General features: G+C 43.3%; 2 protein-coding genes across 2 annotated transcripts; both read left to right on the top strand.

Annotated features, from left to right (window-relative positions):
• The first annotated feature begins 367 nt into the window (after window positions 1-367).
• umad1 (UBAP1-MVB12-associated (UMA) domain containing 1) lies at window positions 368-7,359 on the top strand. Its single transcript, XM_084032822.1, has 4 exons — window positions 368-569; window positions 825-915; window positions 1,760-1,845; window positions 4,146-7,359. The coding sequence occupies exons 2-4, from the start codon at window positions 834-836 to the stop codon at window positions 4,431-4,433; spliced, it is 456 nt and encodes a 151-aa protein (XP_083888948.1). The 5' UTR covers window positions 368-569; window positions 825-833; the 3' UTR covers window positions 4,434-7,359.
• A 777-nt stretch (window positions 7,360-8,136) lies between these two features.
• On the top strand, window positions 8,137-24,156 carry glcci1a (glucocorticoid induced 1a). Its single transcript, XM_084033091.1, has 8 exons — window positions 8,137-8,732; window positions 12,699-12,847; window positions 14,219-14,308; window positions 17,876-18,028; window positions 18,244-18,396; window positions 18,962-19,172; window positions 19,639-19,759; window positions 20,062-24,156. Exons 1-8 carry the CDS (start codon window positions 8,363-8,365, stop codon window positions 20,363-20,365), a joined length of 1,551 nt encoding a protein of 516 aa, XP_083889217.1. The 5' UTR covers window positions 8,137-8,362; the 3' UTR covers window positions 20,366-24,156.
• The last annotated feature ends 801 nt before the right edge of the window (window positions 24,157-24,957 follow it).

Below are 24,957 nucleotides of genomic sequence, written 5' to 3'. Positions count from 1 at the left end.
GCAAATGGAGAAACAGTAAGCCCTCCTTTAGTTGGTTTATACTTTTTTTTTTTTTTAATAATTTTAAGAAATATTTAAGACGATATATCTCGTTTCTTACTGTTTTGAAATGTACTCCTTTATTTCATGATCTTTTCCCCTTTTTTGTATTTTAATGGTCTTTAATGGTGATTGGAAAATATAATTTTTTTACCATGTTTACTTTGTATGAATCCCGTTTTTTCTTGTTGTTTGTATTGTATTGCTTGTGTTTTTTCCTCTACTTGTATCTTTGTGGTGTGATCAATAAAAAAAAAAATAAAAATAAAAATGTGTAGTGGAACCTTAGGCGACGTTACGGTTTCTACACGAACACGGACGGAATTCAGGTCAGTGACGTCAGCGGCATACCACAACAACACGGTGACCCATCGCACGGATTAAAAACCGACGGATTAATTAGGTTTTATGTGTATTTTCTTGTGTTTTACAGTAGTTTAGCTGAGCCGAAGCAGATTAACTGAAACTAAAAAACACTAACGAGCCATGAACTGACTGTTTGCCCGTCTGTGAACGTTATAACAACGACCGTAAGTGTTTAAAATCCTAATAACTCGAATGTCCTGAATTGCTGAATTGCTGAATCGTCAGTTGCTTTCATTAAAATTATATTTATCAGCTAACAGCATCTCAGAATCCAACTGGATTTTAATGTCGTCTGTAACCTCGGAATGAAGTCATAGCTCAGCGAGCAGTTGAACTCAAAATGAAACTAATCCCTTTCTCCATATATGAACACTGGCAGCTCTCCTCTTGGTCTAACCTTTAGTGCTTTGTGTTGACAGCAGCTCATCATGTTCAGCTTCCTTGGACTCCGCAAAGACTCCAAGAAGTCAACATCCGAGAAGGAAGCGGATGGAGGCTTTGTCATCATTGGTGAGAAACACAATCCCATATCATTGGAAATAATATTTATATTTGCCTATTTCATTTTCTATATATTTAAAACACCAATGGGAATCATTAACAACAACAACAACAACAACAACAACAACAACAACAACAACAACAACAAAAAGAAGCTTAAGGAGTGGCTTCTAATGATGTCGAAATGTGTATAGATATGTTTTCTATCTGATTTTGCCTTTAAGTAAGGGCATTGTTTTTGAGTTTGAGTTTGGTATAATATTCCCATCATTCATTGTCATTCTGCTTGTTCGTGAACCACTTGTTTTTAAAACTGCGACCGTTTGGTCCGACAACATTACTTTCCGTGGAAACTCATTTTTTAGTGTTTTGAGCTTATTGAGATGTTGAGCTGTGCCGGCCGGTAACTTATGACTGTGATGGGCAGAAACAAAGGAAGTATAAGTACAGGAAGTGTGCTCCTTGTCTCATGATCTTCCTTCACTGTGTGATGAAATCTGAAATATCATACATTAAGCAATTTCCTTAGACTTTGTTTAGCAAAAAAAAAAAAAAAATTCCTTCATCGGTATAATCGTGAATTTAGTCACGAGTGACTTGCAAACCCTGTCCAGCTTTTTTTTTTAAACATAGTAATCCTTTATTCATGCATGGAGATCTTATTGAAGGAATGTGTCACTAAAACAACATATCTGTTGTGCAAAAAAAATCCACCCAAAAACCGATATTTGGGTGGATTATGCGTATTCTTCCCTGCTGTTCCATAACTGACGACTATAAAGTAGATTGTATGAAGCCTTCTGTACATATTTCGTGTTTCATATTTCTTGTTTTGAACCTTCTATCTGTGCAGGAGAAACGGTGGAAGAACAGAGGAGGAAGATGCAGACCATGAACATCGCCCAGCCGTCAACAAACGTCATCGTGCAGCCATCCAGGGTGAGCCTGTAGACGTTTTCACTTCCTGGTGTAAAGTTGTTTCCCGTCTGGCATCGCCATCAGCATCGTGGAGCTCATGAGTCAGAGCGATGGGAGGCAGATAACGGATTCTTGTTGTTGTGGCAGGAAAACGTCCAGAAAGCCTGGTTAGTTATTCAGCCAGTTAGCTGTGAGCGTCCCAGCTGTCCGGGTCCTGCATGCTTCATCTCCACTGCTGTGATGGCGACAGGTGCTGAACCAACCAGCCAAAATGTGTCGTCACCGTTCGCCACGCCGGCTTCAACGAGGAGACACGAGCCTCCATGTTTTTATATCGCGATATCTTTGAAATCTCCCTCTAAATCACTTCACGAAGCAGAATTAACCCTTCGATGCACACATTCACACTAGTATGACGAGTCCTTGTTTGAGATTATCTTGCGGTTAGAAGCCAGAATCCAACGTGAACTATTTAACTGCCGTTACAGTATCTCACCTCTTCGCTGCGGAGAGCACAGCCAAGAGGAAGAACTCTGATTTGTGTCATCTGGGGACATTTTCACATGTTTGACTCCATAAGACTTTGAGAATAGCAGAACAATAAGTAGTTTGTTGAGTCCAACATGTTTTATATTTCAGAGTTTAATGACAAAGGCAGTCCCTCGGGGGGAATATCAGAGTCTTGTTCGATCCAGTTAGGTTTCCTGGAATGTGCAATCTGGCCTCCGTCAATGTTTTAGATTTATTTTGTGTACAGTGCTGTTTTTAATTAGTGATGTTTGCTAAAAAACAAAGCTGTAATGCTGTCAAGAACTGAGAGACTCTGGGTAAATTACAGTGACGGTTTGTGTAATTCGTTGTGTCTGTAATGATACACATGGAAGTGGTTTCCCAGCAGAACGGCCTGAATGGGAAATGTGGTTTATTTCAGCAGAGGGGCGTTCAGCTGTACGTGGAGGAGCAACGCTGAGATGTGTATGTTCTTTCAGACAGTAAAAGTCACTATGTTTACTTATTATTTTGGAACTTTTATTTAAACATAACATATGAGAAAATAAATACATAAATAAATACAATATTTAATAGAATAAATAAGAATAGCTTAATATATTTTCATACATACTTAGTTATATACATATAAATTAAAGTTACAATTAGACACACAACTTATACATTAAATTAAGCAACAATTTATGAGAAGAAGAAAAATGGAGAATTCATCTATTTTTCACTCACACTAGTAAAAACCCAGATACGCTGGCTTTCCACTAAAAAAAGTAGTTTAAGGTTTTAGTCGCTCTTTATTGAGTTGGACTAATGTTTGTGATGTTTTACATGTGAGTTTCACACATTTTTTTCTTTTTAATAGCGACATCAGTATTCGTCGTAGCATCTGTGGCCTTGAGAGCCGGCCTGAATATGAAATTCATCCAGAGAGGCAGATGTGGGACTTTGTTTTATGCTTCTAATTACAGTCAAATGTGAGACTTAATGCAGAGAAGATGTTGTTACAGGAAGTGGTTGTTCCTCTGCAATTAAGAGGCCTAGGTTTCCTTTGGGACTGCAGCACAGGGGGGGGGGGGGGGAGGGGGGGTTGTACTTAAACAGGGACCAACACACAGAATGGGAACTCTTCATCAGAGAAATGACCAGCTGTTAAACTTTGATTCTGATCTTCATTGTTAAAATATTTCTTAATGAAACATAGTTTGGTCAACATACAGTTAGTTTACGGAACCTGAAGGTTCCATATTTTATATTAAATATTATAGCAGTACGACAATATCTAACAAACGAATAGACTGCCTTCCATCAGGTTTTTGTGGGATAATAACTGTTGCTGCTACCGTCGCCGGTAAACAACACATCATGCAGCCCAAACAACGTGTGTGTGTGTGTGTGTGTGTGTGTGTGTGTGTGTGTGTGTGTGTGTGTGTGTGTGTGTGTGTGTGTGTGTGTGTGTGTGTGTGTGTGTGTGTGTGTGTGTGTGTGTGTGTGTGTGTGTGTGTGTGTGTTTACCCTTTGGAATGAGATTACAATGTTGTTGCGTCTCAGCTCCTCCCGGTGCACCATGTGATTAAAACCGTAAGGATGAGCCAATATCTGACTGTGTGACATGTGGTCACACCAGGATGCTGCCATATGGACCAACTGTGCACACACACACACACACACACACTCACACACACATTGTTTGGGCTGCATGATGTGTTGTTTCAACATCACCATGGTGACGCCGCGTGTTCATCCTAAAGCTGAACCGCTGTGTTCATATGATCATCTCAACACTGACGTGAACTCTGTCTCCGTTTTCCTCACAGTCGTCGTGTACACGTCCAGCTCAACACGCCGACCCAAAGCAGCACCCGGCGGTGGCGGCGGCGTTCCCTTGGACGGCGCCAGCAGCCGTGACGTCAGCAGTGGAAGCTGCTTCACCTCTCCCAGATCTGCTCGGGGACGTCCCCTTCACTTTGGCTCCACATGTCCTGGCCATGCAGACGGGACTCCCGCTGATCCCCGACGTGCTGCTGTCCCGGGACCTAAACTACAACCTGGTTAACTTTCAGTACGACTTCACTTTGGAGAACTCTGTGCTTCACAATGCCTAGCAGTTCAAAAGGTCATATCGGGAGGTTCCAGCCCGACAACATGCCGAGCTAGTAAACGTGATTCTGTAGCATATTGAGCAAGTAAAAGCTCACAAAAAAATGACATTGAACCGAAAATAAGTCGTAGACCTGCGACGCGTAACATTTCTATTACTAACCGTTTTAAAATGTAGAGGCATTGAAATGAAACGACATCGGACGGGACACGAGGACGCATCCTTCGTTGTGTTGCTCTCTACGTGAACGCCCGCTGTTTACTCCCATTACAGATACTGGCTCACTTATGATTGGCTGTCACGTCCTGAGGCACACTTCGGATACAGCGAGGTGGGGTTACGATGGCGGCGTCTTATCCGAACCAGACACTTCCCATTTCTGAGATCTGGGACTATTAAGTCGTAGAGACAAAAATGTGTCATGGAACCAAAACGCTGTTTTAATATACTGTTTACAATAGTGTTGCTCTACACATTTTGGGGGATTATTATTTCCCTTCTGCCTTTGTTATCTTCTCCAACAGCCCGGTCTCCTAAAAGTTACGTTCCCCACACAACGAAACTACGATGCGAAGTAGAAGGGAAATGAATTCTGTTGTTCACGAATTAGTTTCACATGTAGGGAGGAGCTGTGGATGCTGGACTTTCACCCAGCAGACTGCTGTTCCTGTCTCACCTGAACCAAGTACTTTTGTCTAGTTTTTAAAGTAAAACAGTTTCAGAGTCTATGTATGGGAATGTAATTTTGTAGGAGACAAGGTGGTTTCTAAAGTGGACTAACCTGTTCACCTTGTTTACGACCATAGATACAACAAAAAAACAGTTCTAGATCTGCGTTTAAATCTGATCATGTGATTTTTTTAAATCTGAAATGTATTTCACAAGACATTTCTCCCTGTAAGCGTGCCAATCGTCTGGGTCTCAGTGCATTTTGTTGTAAGTAGATCCACAACGTCCAAAGGGAACAGTTGTGGCCGTTGCATTAACATATCAAACTGACAGTCTCAAGTCTCTGTAGCAGGGCCGGGTCGAGCCAGGTTCAGGTCTCGGTTCATGTCACACTTTTTGTAAGCGATGCCCTCAATTTTGCCAGATCCCCGCCATTAACTTTGGAGAGTACCATCCATTTATTACTGACGTGAATGGCTACCAAAGCTACGAAATGAATACATGGAAATGATCCTCTCGTGGCCGATGGTTTCTGTCGTGGGCCTCGGGTCATTTGAGGATGATGAAGCAATACGTTTGGTGGAAGCTTAGTACTGGGACTCAAACAGCCGACCTCCCATTGAGTTAAACCTCTTCAGTTGAATCATGGGATGGAAAGATCATGGCAGGACTGTTGAAGTGGACATGTATGGTAAGACTATTTTCTACTAACTACAGCTCTTGTGTGATAATTTAATAGGAATGCAAATTATATATTTGACATGATATGTAGCACTTCCTGCCACATTTAATGTGTTTTACAACTGTTCTAATCCCGACCCGTCTCCACCATGTTGGGATGATGCTCCGTGAACGTGGCCTTCTCTCTGATCCAGCATAATCTTCAGTCAGCATACGTTTCTTTTTATTTCTGTCTCCGTTTTCCATCACTCTTTGCTTTCATGTGTTCATGGCTCTACTTTTTTTTTACTTCTACTGAAATAGTTTCAAGCTGCGACAGCATGAGGAACCTCTGTGATCATGTTTTACCTTGTAAACATCGAATGTTGTCACAGCATACGAGAACTGTTTCATTGAATTGATACTGAGGAGTGTTGTGGTGGTAGAAATGGTGTGGTCGTCCTCCACATGGTGTGATATGCTGTTGTTTTGCATGTTTAAGCGTCTGGGATTCATAAACTGCTTTGCCTCTAAGTCAGCAAAGAGGTCGGTCCTCGGCTCTGACATTCTCCAACCACTGAGCCTTTATTTACCTCAGTGGAAATCTCCATATTTACCTCTTGATAAGTTCATGATAATGTGCGATGCCTTCCTCAGCAGTAATTCATGTCTCACCTTTCTGCTGAGGGGTTTCTATTTTGTAACAAAAAAAAATCTGTTTTAATTTCCTTACAATGTCAAGTCCTTTCTACTTTGCCCTTTTTTGATTTTGTATCTGCCAATGAAGTCCTCTTATTTAATATTTAAAAGTCTATTATTAAAGCATATTTAAAGTCTTCCATTTCCTTGTAGGCTTTTAATGTGAAAATCTGAAAAAAAGGAAGCAAATGAAGATAATCGAATGAAACTGTTAAAGTCAGAGCAGAGTGATGAGTCTGACTTTACTCTGTTATTATATGGATATCAATCTGCATTATGCTGAATTTACAAGAGTACAGTGAAGGTAATTCCACTTCCATCGTTTGTTAAGGGTTTGTCATCGCATAGCCTCCTTTTGTTCTTGCTGGTTGGAATTTGAGTCTCAGACGTTATTTGAATATTGTTATTTTTTTTGTTTTAAAGAATGTATGTTACTTGCATAAACCAAGTTACAATATGTTGTGCTTAATTGCTGTAAAACATAAGGGATTTCCCCTCAGCGTATATCTATCTGTAGTTCTTGATTCGATTATTGAATTATTCTAAACAGATTGCATGATGTTGACTCAGTTGACACATTTAGGGTTATTCTGTTAACATGCACTTTTGAAATGAACATAGACATTTTGCTGACAAGAGGAAATACATTTGCATCACGTCTTGATTTTACACAGGAATTTACCAAATGCTGTATTTGTACCTTTGGATTGTGTGTACATAATCAGATTTGCTCTCTTCAAACCTGCTGTGCCTTCAACATACAGTTAATCTACCTATCTAATGGTCTTTTAGAAGTAAGTAAGCACCGTTAACTCCCACTAAAATCTTCCTCTTGTTATTCCTTGAGTTAAAGTACGTATCTGTTGTAACTGTGGAACCTTACTTTACAAATAAATGTGAAGAACTCTCTCCAACTTGTGACTGTCTGTTCATGGGAAAATGTTTTATCACCATTAATGTCAATTTAATTATACTTTATAAAAACAATTTTGTTGTTTTATTAGGATTGAATAGTAGAAATAGTATTCCCAAAGTGATAAGAAATATAAATATACCAGGCAATCCTGAATATTGAATTGTTTGCACTCCATACAACGAATGCACACAGCACATAACACGTTTATTGTTATGAGGCTAAGTCCCGCCCCTTCTTGTGTTCCCATGGGACCTTATTACAGAAATATAAAATATGTACAGTGGTTAAAGAGACAAATAATGTATTGATCCCGTTTGAATTGTAGCATGAATTACACAAATGTGATTTAAAAGATCAATTTCGTAATTACGACTTGAGGCAACGTGTTTTAACCATAATTCCGACACCACGTGAAGGCAGCATTTGCCTCTCTATATAAAGTGTTGAAGGTCACTCACTAATGGTGTATCCTGGTGGAATGCACGATTAGAGTACGCGTTTTATATGCATTCACCATTATGTTCTCCATGTGTCGGTGACTAACCAATAGCAGACCCCTGAAACCTTTATTTTGGTGAACCCGCCCCTCATTGGCCGTTCGGTTAAAGCCACACAGCCAATGAGAAAGCCGCTGACATCTTCAGGAAGTAGTCCGGCACCAATCAGGAAGTAGTCGTAGTGATTTGGTCCCACCTCTAGTGTCAGTGCGTGAGAATAACAACATTGGCCAATTTTGACCAAAAGTAACGCGATAATAACTATTTTTTTGGTGTCGTATGTTTGTTAACAGGACAGATGGGCTGTTTAAACTCAAATGCGTGAGGAAAAAAAAGTGTATAACTTGTAAAGTGGAGGACTGGGATTGGGACAGCGTGAATTAACTTCAGAAAAAGTGTGTTGAAAATGGATGTGGCTGGAAAACATTAGGTTTTGGTCTGTTTTGTACAACTCATACTGCCACAACTTTATCAAGTGAACGGGGCTGAAACATGTCAGCATCCCCGGCAGCGACAGCCAGCTCATCCCAGCAGCGACGGGGTCAACACGGCGGCTCCCCGACAACACCCTGCTCTTCCTCTAGCAACACCACCACCACGGCGGTCCGGTTGCAGCCGCCTATCCGCGCCACGGTGCCGTACCAGCTTCTGCGTGGAGACCAGCAGCTCAGCCCAACCCGCTCCGCTTCCTGCTCCTTCTCAGTAGCCGGGAGCGACACAGGACCGACGACGTCCCGTTGCTCCAGTCCCGCCAACCCGGGTGGAAGCGGCTCGGACGGCAGGCTGGTGCCCAGGACAAGACCATCACCGCCGGACTATAGGAGCTCACCAGAACGCGCCCCCATCTCGCCTCTTCCCAAAGGTAATTACGTCATTCGGAGTACATTAAGTTGAATCTTTAATGCACCCATCATCGTACAGATAGCTTTGGTTGCTAACCTAACCGCGACGCCAAACTAGCTTAGAAAATCACACAATCAAAAGTTTGGCCGATTAATGACACGTGATGTATGCATTTTAAAAAAAGAGACGAGAATGTTTCCATACAAATATACACAACTCTCCTATTCGGCGTATGCGTTTACACCATCCAACATCCGCATTTCAATAAAATCTCAACTTTAAAAAAATGTTCACCCACCGTTCGCCATCAGCCGCCACGTCGTGTTTTGGCGAGAGAAGCTAGTGCAAATAACGGGCGAAGCGGGTCAAAATATTGCTTTTTTCATCCGAGTGAGCGCATTTTTTTTTATTAAATGTGCCCCGAATTGTGAAACGGGTTGTTGTTATTCAGACGCAAACAGTGACATGTTTTAAGTTTATATAATTTTCTCACTAAACCATATAACCTTAAAATGTCAAGTTTTCCCGAGCAAGATTGGACTGAGCGAGCAGCTCTCCCTCTACCTACGATTTAACTACCCATATCGGGGAGAGATGCTAGGCTAGGTGACTAGCTTTCTAATTGGGTCATAACACATTAGGGAGTAGATCAAAGAAGCATCGAGAAGGTGCGTGAACGCAGTACATTTGTGCGTTTCCACTGTAGCCCCCGCAACCATGTTGTTGTTTTCCATCGTAATATCGGTCATATTTGTTTCAGGCTGAGGCTGTTTTGGCGTTTCATTGAAGCGTGTTTGTGAACGCAGTCGTTATTACGGTATAGTGGCCTCGCCACGGTTGAGGTAAACACGTCATGATGTGGATGTCGTGTGTGCTGATGATGCAGCTAAACACGACTCCACGCATCTACATCACACGGGCGATTAATCCCGAATTTCACGACCAGGAAAGCTTATTATGGATTCGTTACATTTAGGTTGGTTAACGTCACTGAATGGGGGGGGGGGGGGGGGGGGAAGCAAATGTCGTCAGCTGGTTGCTCTGTATGGCAACATTGGGCCTAGCAGTCTGCGAGACATAAACAGAGCCCTCTGGGCGAGCAGGCCAGCCTCTGCAACTCCATATCACAAACACTATCCGGCAAACATGACACCAAAGAGATGCATCCGTCTGCAAACAGCCATCTTCATGGACATACTCCTAATTATCTGCATTTTATTTGATTTTTTTTTCAATCCAGCCAATGTGTCCTCATGGCTACGACACATTTTTTGTTGAGAGTGGTTTGCTGTGATGTTTTTTATTACACGGCATATGTTGCATCTTTCCACGGTGTTGCTGTGTCCAGCATCCTGGTGGGGGGGCAAGGTGGGGGCATGAATCAGGTCGGGGTGGCACTGAGCATGGTGTCCTGGACACCTGCCAACAACCGGCACACACACAGTGTATGGAAGCCTGCTCGTGCCAACACAGACTACAATTTGTGTGTAAACTAAAATGTTCCTTGGGTTCCTTGAAAGGTGCTATGTACATTAAAGTTATTATATTATTATTATTATTATTATTATTACATTCACGTGCACACTCATATTCCACTATTATTCCCTGCACCTGTATCCCGATCAAATTGAAACAATAAACTTCAGCAAAGCATTTATAACGCAAAAAATTAAAACTAGATGGATATCGAGCTTCGGAATTTGCAGCAGCAAAAAAGTGCCTTTTGTATTTCACTTCAACTTGCGTTTAGATTGTTTTTGCTTAAACGTTAACCGGTCAGTTACCGGTTAATGGGTGTCAGGCTGTCAACATATTTTTTTTTTAAATAACCGAAACTGATACTTCTACTCAAGAAAATCTGTGATTGTGAATTTGTTATGAAATGTTGAAATGTCATCATATGTATATGTCATTTTTTCAGAATTGTATTTTGTGCATGTAAAAGTATCATCAGGTGTATTTCATTTTACCGACCCCTTCTTTCTATCAGCCTTTCAACCTGCCATTCATTGTGTGATCTAGAGTGACACATTCTGCATTTGTAGAAATGAGATGCTAAAGCTGTGAAATGGTCCTTTAAATAGAGCCTTGTGAATAATGCATGAGCCTCTGGTGGATGTGTGTCTCTGCGGTTTGAGATGGTCAGATGACTCAAAGTCATGCTGGACGACCTTGTTGTCCCTCAAAGGTTTTCAGCATCAACCAAACGTGAGGATGAAAGTCCAGAACTAAACGCAGCGACACTCACACACCAGGTGGTTACACCAGGTGGTTTAACCAGGTGGGTGGTTACACCAGGTGTGTGGTTACACCAGGTGTGTGGTTACACCAGGTGGGTGGTTACACCAGGTGTGTGGTTACACCAGGTGTGTGGTTTAACCAGGTGGGTGGTTACACCAGGTGTGTGGTTACACCAGGTGGTTACACCAGGTGAGTGGTTTAACCAGGTGGTTGGTTACACCAGGTGTGTGGTTACACCAGGTGGTTACACCAGGTAGTTACACCAGGTGGTTACACCAGGTGAGTGGTTTAACCAGGTGGGTGGTTACACCAGGTGTGTGGTTACACAAGGTAGTCACACCAGGTAGTTACACCAGGTGGTTACACCAGGTGAGTGGTTTAACCAGGTGGTTGGTTACACCAGGTGGTTACACCAGGTGGTCTGTGACGCAGGTGGTTACACCAGGTGGGTGGTTACACCAGGTGCGTGGTTACACCAGGTGGTCTGTGACACTAGGTGCGTGGTTACACCAGGTGGTCTGTGACACCAGGTGGCTGGCTACACCAGGTGGTCTGTGACACCAGGTGGGTGGGTGCACCAGGTGGTCTGTGACACCAAGTGGTTACACCAGGTTGTCTGTGACACCAGGTGGGCGGTTACACCAGGTGGTCTGTGACACCAGGTGGCTGGCTACATCAGGTGGTCTGTGACACCAGGTGGTTACACCAGGTTGTCTGTGACACCAGGTGGGCGGTTACACCAGGTGGGTGGTTATACAAGGTTGTCTGTGACACCAGGTGGGCGGTTACACCAGGTGGGTGGTTATACAAGGTGGTCTGTGACACCAGGTGGGTGGTTATACAAGGTGGTCTGTGACACCAGGTGGGCGGTTACACCAGGTGGGTGGTTATACAAGGTGGTCTGTGACACCAGGTGGGTGGTTACACCAGGTAGTCGGTTAGATCATTCTCTGAAACATGTTTTCTAATAAGCACATTACTAAATTCTACAATCTGTTTGAGGATCCAAACATTTATGCTTCTTGCCCGTTCACACTTCTTTTTTAGCAACAAACCAGAACCAACCTGAAATGCAAAGGTTATTGTTTTCTAAATAACAGCTTTTAAACCAATGCAGATGTTGTTCAAACACCATGCCCCACCAGCATTTTGTTGACGGTACATCCTGGACATCTACTGACTAATCCTGCTGCAAATATTTGAAGACTTCATGAAGCAGTGTGACCACATTGGCTCAGATAAACAGCTCAAAGTGTAACAGGCCGCCTACTTCCTGCCGTTTCACGTGTGCTTACATGACCCCGGAGAGCTGCAGTGTGCAGCTGCATCACACCACTGAAGAAGAGCAGACACTCCAGCTCGGGAGGCTTTTCTATGCAAGAAATTTCACCAGGAATTTTAATGGTTTTCAACACATCAATCACTTCAAGCACCCATACTTTTACTTTTCACACCTTCGGTACTTGATGAGTGAAAACGTGTGATAACATGTAATTATACACCTTTCCATTCAGCTTTTGAAGTAGTTTTTTTTCCTTCTTTCTCTCATTGCTTCATTGATGTTTTGGCTCCGTCATCGCTAGGCAGCTTTGAGCAGAGCTACTCAGAAACACCACCCATTTATGCTGCTGGGCAGCTATCGTTCAGGAGGCCTATCATAGCTTTTTGACCAGTTTGAAATGTACAATGTATCTGTCACTCCTAGCGTTCCTGTTACACCTTTCTTCTCTTTTTATCTGTGCAGCTGAAAGGTCAAAACCCCAGCAGGTGCGGAGCTCGGGGGCCATTTGGACTTCCTCCCTAAACACTATTACTGGGCCCTACCTCACTGGGCAGTGGCCTCGCGACCCCCAAGTGCACATCCCATCGTGTATGAAAGATAAATCCACACAGGTGAGCACAGTCTGTTGTATATTCACTCTATCTGCTGGATAAAGTATTTCTTTATGACATCTATTGATGGAATAATTAGAAGGATACTCAATTCCTAAAGTAATTGATAGCTGGCCCAAGTTATTTTTTATTCTCACACTTTCTACTTTTGCGGTCCAAAAATTGTTACTTAAGATAATACTGTAGAGCTGAAATGATTGAGTCGGTTCGTCGATGGACAGAACTTAATTATTTTTGATCACGGATTAAGTAATGTTTTGTTTGAATATGTTTTTAGGAGGGATGTCAACGGTTAACACAAGAACATTTTTGACCGGTTACGCATGACGCATTGAAGTCCAAAAAAACGTTCCCAAACTGAGCTCAGCCAGGGACCATGTGAAGTGTCTCTGGAGGTCTGTCTCGCCAGCTCAGGATCCTCCTCGTCTCTCTTCGTCCTCTCTAAGACGGAGAAGAAGAAGAGGGAATAAGGGGACATTCTGTAGTGACTGCCTAGAATAAACAAAAGGCCCCTTTGAGTTGGACACATTAAGATGAGCGAGGCAGCAGTTGAGTTTCCTCCGGCTGCATTGAATGAGACACTGTCGCTCAGTCAATTTGAGTCAATTCATCACATTGATAATCCATTGTTTGAATACTCAATGTCAGTGATCGGTGGACTCATAACATTTAGGATTGATGGCCAAAACTCCAAACACAATATCCAAATTGTAGATAAACAGAAAAATCTTTTGAAGAGTAACTAAACCCTGAAACCACTTTATTTTTCCAGCTGAAAACCTTGTTCTTTTCAGCTCCAAATCTTGACATTTAATTGCAAAGTATTGAGTTCTACATCTTGTGTAGACTGTGGAGGGAGGAGAATTAATGAAGGGTAGCACTGACCCTTTTCAATTAGCCTGTATATCGCTTACACTGATCGCTAATGCTAATCGCTAGCATACACATATCACAGCCTGGCATGAAAACTCTAATTCACAAATGTTAATAAGAGTTTAAACTGTATTTTGTCACCATTACAGAGCCTTACCTAATCATACTGATAACCACAGCCGGCATGCTAATGATTAGCATTGTAGATTGGCATCAAAATGAGCACTAGCGATTAGCTAATTGAAAGGGCCATCATGAAAAGTAACTTTAAAAACAGTGAAGTCCAGCTCCATGTTAATGTAAACCACCCAGCAGGTGTGTTTTATGTTCAGTAACTGTAGCATGGAATTAGCTTGCTAGCTAGTGAATTAGCCCGCTCCTAAATCAGTCAAATAGAACAACGCGATGCTTCAACAGAGAAAAAACGTGCTGTGCTGTGATCGTACTACATCAGCCAGCTATGCTAACGGTAATACGTAGCTGTCGTGTTCTTTTCAGACTCCCGGATGTTGGAGTGAGGAAACCAGAGCGAAGAGGAGCACCCACCAGCGCTCTGCGTCCTGGGGCAGCGCCGATCAGCTCAAAGAGGCACGCCACCAACACCGACACCCATATCGAGACTTGTTCAGTGCACACAAGAATCCTTCTCCATCAAGTCTTATAGTCTTAAAGGGGAATGTTATACATCAAACTGTCAATCAATTAATCCATCATTCATGTTTACGCTAAATTAGATTGACATAACAATGAATTTACCAAAAATAAATATCATAAACGTGCCTGATTAATATTTCAATATTTTAATCAATAATCCACTTTTAAAAACACACAATTGTAAAGATATTAAACTATTTCTGTCAGATACCTGAACAGAAAAAATCTGGATGTAAAATTCAAAAGGCACATAGATAAATGTAATCGCTGTATGTCATAGCAACCCCATTACTGAACTGGACTCAGTATTTTTTACTGAAGTACTTGACTTCGTTACTGGAGTAATATGCAGTTTAAGTAAATAACTGGTGAATGTATTTATTTTTTTGTTATCAATGTGGGGTTACAGTCTGTAGCCAGGCGGCAACCAATGGTTCTGAAAAGTGAAGCCAATGCTGAAGTGCCTTGAACTTGCATTCTCTCTGGTGGAGGAAGGATTAGACCCACTGATAGCCACCAACCTGCTGTTTGGCTAATTTTCTACATCATTTTTCTCTTCATTTTTATTTTATTTTTTTTGTGTTTATTACTGGAGCACTGAATGGCATATACGCTCATCAACATCGATAAAGGAAGTGTGTGGGTTGGATGAAGAGCAGTGGACCTTTGGTCATTACAACCACCGTCCGATCAGCGCCCATTGCCGATCCCACCCAGACCTGTTGGACCAAACGCCACCAAAATTGAAGTCTACTACCTCAGGAAGGGAGGGAGTAGAGCCGAGATGGAAGCTAAGAGACCTGGTCCATCGTGGACTCATCCCGGCTCAAGCTGACCTTGACCAGTGGACTAGGATAGAGGTCAGGACTCTGGTGGGACGAGAGGAGGGGGACTCCGATCATTGGGTCTCAAATATAGTCAGAGTTGATCTGGCGTCAGTCCTTCGGAGGCTTCTTTTGAAGACAGAATGCGTCACAGCGTCTCAGATCACCTTAGTTACCTCGTCTATGCTCTTTCTTGTCAACAGCAGTTGGTTGCTCGGTGACGGGAATGGTAAAAGGTGGCGCAAACAGGAAATCCTGTGTAGACCAGACCATCTCGTTTTGGTCGGGCCTTCGCAATCTTCAAAGGACTGGAGAATTCTGTTGCTGTTGCTGTTCACATTCCTTCTGATGCGAACTCAAAAGCTACTCTGCAAGAAGGAACTACTGTGTTTTTGTTTTGGCTACGACGGCATGTCATTGTCCGTCCCTCTGTTGCACAATGACAAAAGAGGATCCTTGAATCTCTCTGTGACATTGTTGATAACGACATGACACTGCTGAGAAAAACGTGGTGGATTCCACTACGAGACCTCCGTTGTCTTCGTGATCAAACAGTCTTGAATGACTGTATAATCTCCATCACGTGCTTGGTGTACGTGTCTCGATGACGCCGATGGTTTACGGCGGCGACTCTGAAGCTGCACCCAGCATGCCACTATCAGCTCCACCCTGCTGATACTCAGCACAGCAGCAGGGAGGCGGCAGATAACGCTATCTCACTCTTAACTACCCACTTCCCCTCTTCGCAGTGGCCATAACGCGCTGCAATTTATGGCCGGCCAAGTCCCAGCTGGCTCCTCTCCGCCTCCTGCAGCAGAGGGAACAATAAGGGCCGGTCGGAGGACGGCTTGGCCCTCGCTAATGTGTGCACAGGCACGTTACTGAGTTACAGGGCTGCAGAGGAGCCACGCTGACACGGATTCCACAGAATGGACGAGCTACGAGGAGGACGAGGGAACAGACCTGAGCACTGCAGCTGCTTTATGATCGGGAAAACCTGCTTTATACCTGGATGACCGTGTGACGTGTGGTGCAGTTGGTGTTTTAGTCAAAACAAACACTACTTTTTAGTTCAGGTTCTGTCATAGTTGTGTTGAAACCAGGCAGCGACCTCTGGTTCTGAAAGTGAAGTGGCTTGAACTTGCATTCTCTCTGCTGGCCATCGGGGGGCGACTCCACTGGTTGTAAGAAGAAGTCTGACCTGACTTCTCTCTTGATGTATTATCTCAGTTAACATTGTAAACATGAGTTTATGATTTCAACCACTAGTTTAAAGTCTTCTTTAAACCAACATGATGTTCAATTAGTAAATTATGGTCCCATTTAGACTCAAATAGACCAGAAAGCAGGGGATGCTTTAGGGCGGGGCTACCTTGTGATTGACAGGTTATGTTAAAATAGTGGCTCTTATGGGTATGATAATATAAATAATTAATATACTAATAGAGAGGCTAAGCCCCATCCCTTTCAGTCTTCTCCATGTCACTTTATTTCAGAAAAATATATTCAGAAGTCAACGACGAGAGACAAATATTTCTTTCGTCCCGCTTGCTGCGTTATCTTACCTGATGTGTTTTATCCAGCGCTGAGACGGTGTCTCCTTTTTACAAAAGCACCCTGACACGTTTACGGCAGGTGCACTGAGATTTGAGTATCTTATGCTAGTAGTTGTGCACATTTACACCACTCGTCTGTGTGTTTGTGTCCAGGTGTGTCGCTCTCAGAGCAAACGGACTGCACCATTAAACGGGTTCGGTGGCCCAAACACAGAGAGATCTCATAACAGCAGCGGTTTCAGACAGAGCCTGCATTGATTGAAGTACTGAAGTACTGCACGTGTGGTGTTTCTACAGTGTTGAGCTGTGTGAGGGGACATGTAGAGACATGTCCTGGAGGACTGGTGCAGCAGCGGAAATCTCTTAACACAGACACACAGTGTGAAGAGGTCCAGCACAGCAGGGGTTAACGTCTACAAGCTGCACACACACACACACACACACACACACACACACCTCCCTTCTGTTTTCATGTTACACACACCGATGCAGATCCATACAGATACACCCCTTTCTGTACATTTGAAAGGTAACGTTTGAAATGACTTCTTCTCTGGCCAAGGAGTATAAAGACTGCCATCAACATGCCAACAGTGACATCTGGTGGACGGTTTACTTTCTGCAATAAACTTACCAATGGCTGGGAACTCATGTCCAAGAAAAATTCTCTTGCACCTGCACTTATTGCCATCACGTGCCTAAGGTTGCCTTCCCCTGTTATATAAAGTCTATAGCTGTGTCGCAATTCAGCGGCCGGTTCAGCAGGTTGATGAAAATCCCGTAGCTGTAATGAATCTTGGGATAAGTTGGGATGTGAGGGATCCATCAGTTGGAGCCTCTGAATCAGGAAAAGAAGGCTTCATTTCTGGGCTGCATTTGAAGGAACAAATCTAATAAATATCTGCTGTGTACAATGGATGTGAATCTGATTCATTTAGCAGCAATAAAGAAATTATTAACATTCAGGATTTATTCATGTGGAATCAATCACTGTTTGCGGTTCATCAAACAAATACAGAAACATGAAACGGTCTGAGAGTTGTATATCTATGTATGGACTTATATATATAATAATGTTAATGTTTCTGTCGCCTCCTTGCCCTCCTGTTTGACTCCTGCAGATAGCGAAGCTCCGTCAGCAGCTCCAGCGCAGTAAACAAGGAGGACGCCACAGAAAAGACAAGGAGCGACTCTCCCCCCGGCAGGGCAGCACCATCACCTACATCGCCCTCACCAGCACCACCAACCACACCCCCAAAGCCGGCCACGTTCAGGTAGTGTTGTTCAAACTCACTGACCTGGAAACATTGCAAGGCAACACCCTCCTTCCTGGTTTGGGTTCTTAGTTGTGGCTATGACATTGGTATCTTGAAAGAGTAGAATAATGAGATGTATGCTATCAAAGGGTTTGTACAGCTATATATATATAAACTTAAGTACTCTATGGCTGAAGACTAACTCAACTCGCTTGTGTTTGTTTGTTCTGCAGCAGTTTTCCATGTCGAAGTCGGCCCAGATGCCGCTGTCCAACATCACAGTGCCAAAGCCTTCCATCTCCAGAGTGCCCAGCAGCATGGAGGGCATCAACCACGAGCTGGAGAAGGTCTTCATCAAAGATAATGGGGAGAAGGAGGAGCTCAAGGTGCTTCATTCATATTCATACATAACCCGAGTGTCTAATGCCATGTTCACACCAAACGAACAAAAACGTCGCCACAGAGGAGGCGGGACTTCCCACCACGTAGATGGTACATGTTTTCAAGTTCCAGATACGAATGGAAACCAAACTCATGGGTTCATGACATCATCCAGAGGAGCTCGGTGAATTTCACTAAGCTGTATTCACTGGATCTATAGCAAGACACACATCTGCTGGTTTACTACAGCTGGATGAACCCAAAATAAATGATTTAGCTGTGATTTAATTGCAATAAACAGATAAAAAAAAAGGATACAGAAATAACATAATGAAGCTCTGGGCGACCACAGACACAGGAGACACTCCTGAAGTCAGCCTTGCATGGATTTCGTTTAGTAGCCTCGTTTCCAATTTCCCATTTATTCGTGTCCATTCAGTCTTTGATTGGCTTTGTTTGCACTCGGGTTGTGAGAAAGGTGAGCTTTGCGTTTGGCGTGATTCCCGTTGTCTCAGCAATGATTGGTATTCAGTTGTTCCTCCCTGCTGTGTCTCCGGTCGGACTCTGCAGTCCCTGGAGGTCCCTGACGGGCGACGGGCGCCCTTCCCTCCCCAGCAGCGCAGCAGCAGCACCCGCAGCGTGGACACCCAGACTCCATCAGCACCCGGTCGGTCCAGCAGCTGCTCCAGCCTGTCGCCCTGCCCCTCGCCTGCCTGCCCACCGGGATCACATGACGGCAGTCCTTACTCCACAGAGGATCTGCTGTACGACCGGGACAAAGGTAGGACACTCGAGGATTAGATGGACTCTACTACTTCTGTCTTGATGTATTATCTCAGTAAACATTGTAAACATGAGTTTATGGTCTCAATCTCTAGTTTCAAGTCTTCTTCAATCCAGCATGATGTTCATTTAGTACATTATGGTCCATTTAGAGTCCACCAGACCAGAAAGCAGGGGATGCTTTAGGGGGCGGGGCTTACCTGCTGGTTGACAGGTCCATTTGAAAATGCGATTTTAAAGCTGGTTAATGATCGTTAAAAGGCTGTATTTTTAAATGGAGTCTGGTGCAGTGCTCACTCCTCAGGAAACACACACATTACATCACTTCCTGTAAACTTCACAGAGAACAATGAGGATCTGGTTTAACTGAATATTCTCTGGTCGCTCAGATAGAAACACGTTAGTCGCTGTCCTGCCGTGTGTGTGTGTGAGTGAACGTACGTTTTCTATCTCCGTGTTCACAGACAGCGGAAGCAGCTCACCACTTCCCAAGTTCGCCTCCTCGCCCAAACCCAACAACAGCTACATGTTCAAGCGGGAGCCGCCAGAAGGCTGCGAGAAGATCAAGGCCTTTGAGGAGATGAGGTACAGATGGTTTTGATATTCTGAATGCGTCCTCCTCTCTCGGCACAGGGACCAGATGAAAATGTCATGTAATCCATATTGCAGCGATTCACGATATTATCCTGAAAATCATCAAAATATGCTCAAAATATATGCAAAATCACAGTTTTTTTAAGTGAAAAACAAGGAAACAATCTCAAATAAGGCAATCATAAACATCTCCCTTCATGAATAATGGAGGAATGAATATTTAAAGATAGAAAGAAAAAACGCATAAATCCTTTATACTCCGAACCCTAATCCTCAATGTGTTTCCTCTGCAGCTCCAGGCAGTCCACATCGGCATCGGCCCCCCTTTTCTCCTGCCCCGACAAGAACAAGGTAAACTTCATCTCGACGGGCTCGGCGTTCTGCCCCGTCAAGCTCCCCGGCTCCCTGCACCTCACCCCGGCCTCGGAGCCCGAGGAGGACGACGCGGAGGCGGCCTCCGGCTCCGAGCCCCAGGGGACCGCATCGCTCTACGGAGCCCCCACTCAGGTCTCCACGAGCACCAGCACAGACGACCCCCCGGAGGAGCCCGGGTCAGAGACTGCAGACCCTCAGACAGACAGCCCAGCCGCCAGCTAGACCTGAGCAGAGCCGGCCTCTGACTCCGGGATCCACACTAGCGACCACCGACCATCACCACTGACTGTCCCACCCACCAACACTTCCCTCTGCCCTGCCAGGGGAGCCTCCGTCTCTCTGTGCTGACCCCCTCCACCCACCCCCTTCTATCTCTGCATGACGTAGCAACAATGTCCCGAATAACCGCCGCCACTACGAAGACTCGCCACCGTTAACGTTCTGTCCTGCATGGCGTCCGAGCTGTTGCTGGCAGGGAAGGACCTGACGGCGATGGTCTGCAGGCATCGGAGGGAAGAATGGAGCACGATGGATGGGGGGAGGGGCATGCAATTTAAACTGGTAGTATATTTCTGATTAAATTATGTGTTGTGTTCTGTTTCAACATTCACAGTATGAATAAGCTCTCTAAACATATACTATATACACATATATCTCTATGAAAAATGCTTGTTTTAAAATAGAAAAAAAAAAATACTGTGTATTGCTGTGTTACGTACCGAACAGGAAAAACAGCTGTACTATTCAGGATTATGTTTACACTATCCAGGTCACATTGTTAAACCCTGTCTAAAATAATGCAATGAGAAAAATTATCTGGGCAAAGAGAGAAAAAAAAAAAAACCATGGCCTCAAATTGGTTGCACAGCGTCTGCATCTGGCCTCGCTTCAGGTATTTCACAATCAGAGTCTATACTCAGGTAATCTGGAATGTATGTCCATACAAATATCTGCAGCTCGACAAAGCAGAACAGATTCACTGTCATCTATTTCCCCTTTATTTTCTCCAATCCCAGACCAATCACTCCCTCCGGTCCAGAGACTAGTGAGACTAGACTCGTGGTGGACTACTGCAGAGGCTTGAAGACGTGAAGGCTGAGTGTGTCTGTGTGTGTGTGTGTGTGTGTGTGTGTGTGTGTGTGTGTGTGTGTGTGTGTGTGTGTGTGTGTGTGTGTGTGTGTGTGTGTGTGTGTGTGTGTGTGTGTGTGTGTGTGTGTGTGTGTGTGTGTGTGTGTGGATTGAAGTACATCTGCAGTACATGAAGATCAGACTGAAGCGTTTGGTTCTGTCGAGGTGCAGACTGGAGGTTAAGTTGTACAAACACTTTCTTCTGACGTAGAAACGATATTATTTGATGAGTGAAATCTCCGTTTTTAGCCAAAGAATCCGTTTTTCTTGTGCAACTCAACCTGATTTAAGTGAGACTAGCGATGGGACGATGTTGGATTTTATCCTTTATTTATGCAGGGGGAGCTTATGATTCATGATTACCTTATTTAAGATTGTTAACTAAAAGGATGTTCACTAAAGGAAGATGAGTGTCCGACCTGTGATGCTTAACAATATTTCTTCCTTCAATGTAAAGTGGTTTTAGTGCCATTTTAAGAGCATATTTTGATGATAATATCTCAGTTATTTTGGCCAGGATAATCGTGACATGACATTTTCACATCGTCCCATGCAAACTCAGACTAGAGGTCCTGGATTTCTGATGTCACTGTGAGTTATAATGCAGCAATATGTTGACCAATATCTTCATTTTTATAACCAAATTATTCTTGATGAGTTGAAGTTGGATTATTAATCTGATCAAGAGAAGTACCGAGCAGTCTATCAGCAAACATGTCCTCTGATGCAACATCCCATCAGCCACCAGGATTCCACGCTCACTGTAGAGAAATCATTTGAAAGAATGACTAAGTAATCGATTGGTTGTTGAGGCCTGAAAAGATCAGACCTCCTACGATTCTCCAGGCTCCGAGACTGAATGCAGCGGCCACGTTTTGCTAGCTGTAAATAAAATGTAACAGTAGCACAAGTAGAGTCGTGAAATCAATTTGAGTCATCTAAAAGTGTCAATTTTATGAGTTAATTAGCTGTTTTTTTTGCGGGGGGTCATTGGGCGAAACTTCCATAACGACCTTTCAGCGTTTTTTAAATGCAAATGGTCTCAGAGGAAAGGAGACCTGTGCAACTTCTTCTTCTCTGTTTTAGAAAATCTATCCTGTAGAATTCGACCAATCACATCGTTTCATTCGATTTAAAGTTCCCACGTCAAGCAGAAGCTTACATTTTGGATAAAAACCACATCAATCAGGCACTAATGAAGACTGGATTTTGGTTAAAAAAAGGAAACACGAGGACGATGTGTTGTTTAAGATATCTACGTTTAAACAAAACATTTTTATTCAGCGCATTACTTTGAATAGAAACTCTTTTCTTTTAGTTGACAAAAGAAGCTGAAGGTCTCAAATGGTTAAAGTGTCCAAAACAGTTATTTTCTCTAAATAAAATACAGCAAACCTGAAGCTCATTTGTCTAAATAATGATTTAAAGCTGCACTCATCCCTCATTCCAAATCAGAAATGTATCACAGGACTATGTTCAATGTGAAAGGCTCACTCGTAGTGATGAACCCACATCGACATTCACACGACTGCACTTTTCCTCAGCTTTAAGGAGACTTTTTTGCCTCTTTTAGCTCATTGTTTTGGTTTAAAGGCACATGACCTCCCCCAGTGAACTACCCACCAACTACCAAACATTATACAGACCAAACGAGTGGATCATTCAGCAGCTAAACAGTCAGATTCTTTCTCAGGAGTTGGTGGAGACCAAACCGGAGCAAAAAGGAGAGTGAATATCGGACACAAAGCTGCCATGAATGTTTCTCTGTGTGAAAAAGTCATTGTGAACGTGTTAGCCGGAACAACTTTATAAAGTAAATGTTGACGTTCTGCTGCCCCCAAATGGCCAAAATCAGACACTGCCTTAAAGAACAATCAGAAAAGAACGTTAGACATCTGAGTGGGTGTTAAACGTCTGGACAGTTTTGCGTAATTGAGGACCAGGAAAGTATCGAGGTTGTCCGCGGCATCAGGAGATTTGCCGCACGGTTTGCACAAGTGAAAAGTGAACTATAGCCATACAAGACGACTGTTTGCACAACTTTATCTCCAATCTGCACGTCCAAATTGAGACTGTTCTGATAATCCGCATTATTTGTATTCCATTAAATGCATTCCATGAGATTCTGGCGTCCAAGACAAACTCACGATGACCCGTTCCTAAAATCTCTCTGCGTTTTGATTTGATGGCTGTAGCGGCTGTAGAGATGTTTGGTCCCGGATAAAAGGACCACACTGGCCTGCCTCCCTCTCAGCGTTCTTACTGAGCGTTGTAGGCACCCTGATGCTTCCACCAAGCAACAACCTGAACATCTCACAGTCCTCTCAGCTGTTGAAGAAGCGTCAACATGCCCACGTGTAAATGACCCACCACTTTCACTTGCCAGAGTGAAACATAACCCACGTTTCTTTGGATATCTGGTGTGCTTGTGGAGTCCCCCGCATTGACGCTCCGTTCATATTTTGTATATATGTGGCTTTCAAAAGAGGCTCAATGCAATGTGGTGGTTTCTTAAAGACATTTCAGCACCTTACCAAGAGCTATGCTTTCCCAGTGTCCCACATATACTTGGCATTGGTAAACTAGATGTGTGCAATAATAAGACAAAAAAGGAAAAAAAAACAAAAAACGTGTTGTCCTCCCAGAAGTTGTCCGTTCTTTGACACGAGCGTCTCATCTTGCATTCCTTTGGTTTTGAGCATGGGGGCTGGATCAGCAAGTAGTTTGTTGCTAAAGCCATCAACTGATACGAAACCAGCACTGAGAGTGACCCGAGCACATCACTGGCAGGTCAGAGTGTTCATCAACTCACTACATGATACTCCTTGTGTAACCTGCAGTGTCAAAGTTCATGCACAATGGCAATAAAAAAGAATAAAAAACAATGGTTGTTTTGTCCATGTTTTTGTGTGTCCTAAACATGGGACCAAATTAAAACTTCTTGATACTATTATACAGAAACAGTGCTAGGTAGTACCTCAAAAGTAACTGTTGACCATGCCAAAATACTTGAAAAGAAGTGTGGCAGACTGGCAGAGGGCGAGAACGCCAACTCATTCAAATGTCACTCAGCAGCCGCAGGATGACCTCCAGTGACCTTCAAAGAGGCTGGAAGCTGGCAGCTGGGGTGAAGAGCACAGCAGGACGCTTCCAGACTCCTAAAGGCGGTGCTGTGATGTGATCAAGAGGAAGGTGGACGGTCATAAGTCATGAAGCCAAGCTGTTTTTTATTATTATAATGTTAGGAGTGGCATAAAGTCACCCAAGAGCAATGTGAGAGACTTTCTTCAACATTCTATATTATTACTTGTTTAGGACTTCTTCTACATTCTATACTATAAGATTATTTTTTTCAACATACTCTACATGTACCGTGACTTTTTTATGACTTTTTTCAACATACTATACCATGACTTTTTTATGACTTTTTTCAACATATGTATCATGACTGAAAGTGAAAAATCGACAAAATTCATAAGATGTTGTAAAAATGATGTAAAAGTCCTAACATATGCTTCTATATCGCGTGTCAATCAAAATCTGAGTGTAGTGAGTCCAAAACAGACATAAAAAGGCTTATTCATGGCAGGCAGGTGGTTAGAGTGCATGCCATTTACCCATGTCTGCATATATGCAGCAGCCTCAGGTTCGAATCCCGGCTGGAGATCCTTTGATACATGTCACAT

This window comes from Eutrigla gurnardus, assembly GCF_963514095.1.
Source record: "Eutrigla gurnardus genome assembly, chromosome: 17".
Taxonomy (NCBI): domain Eukaryota; kingdom Metazoa; phylum Chordata; class Actinopteri; order Perciformes; family Triglidae; genus Eutrigla; species Eutrigla gurnardus.
The sequence above is the reverse complement of the archived record's forward strand: the minus strand, read 5'-3'. Positions and strand labels throughout refer to the sequence as shown.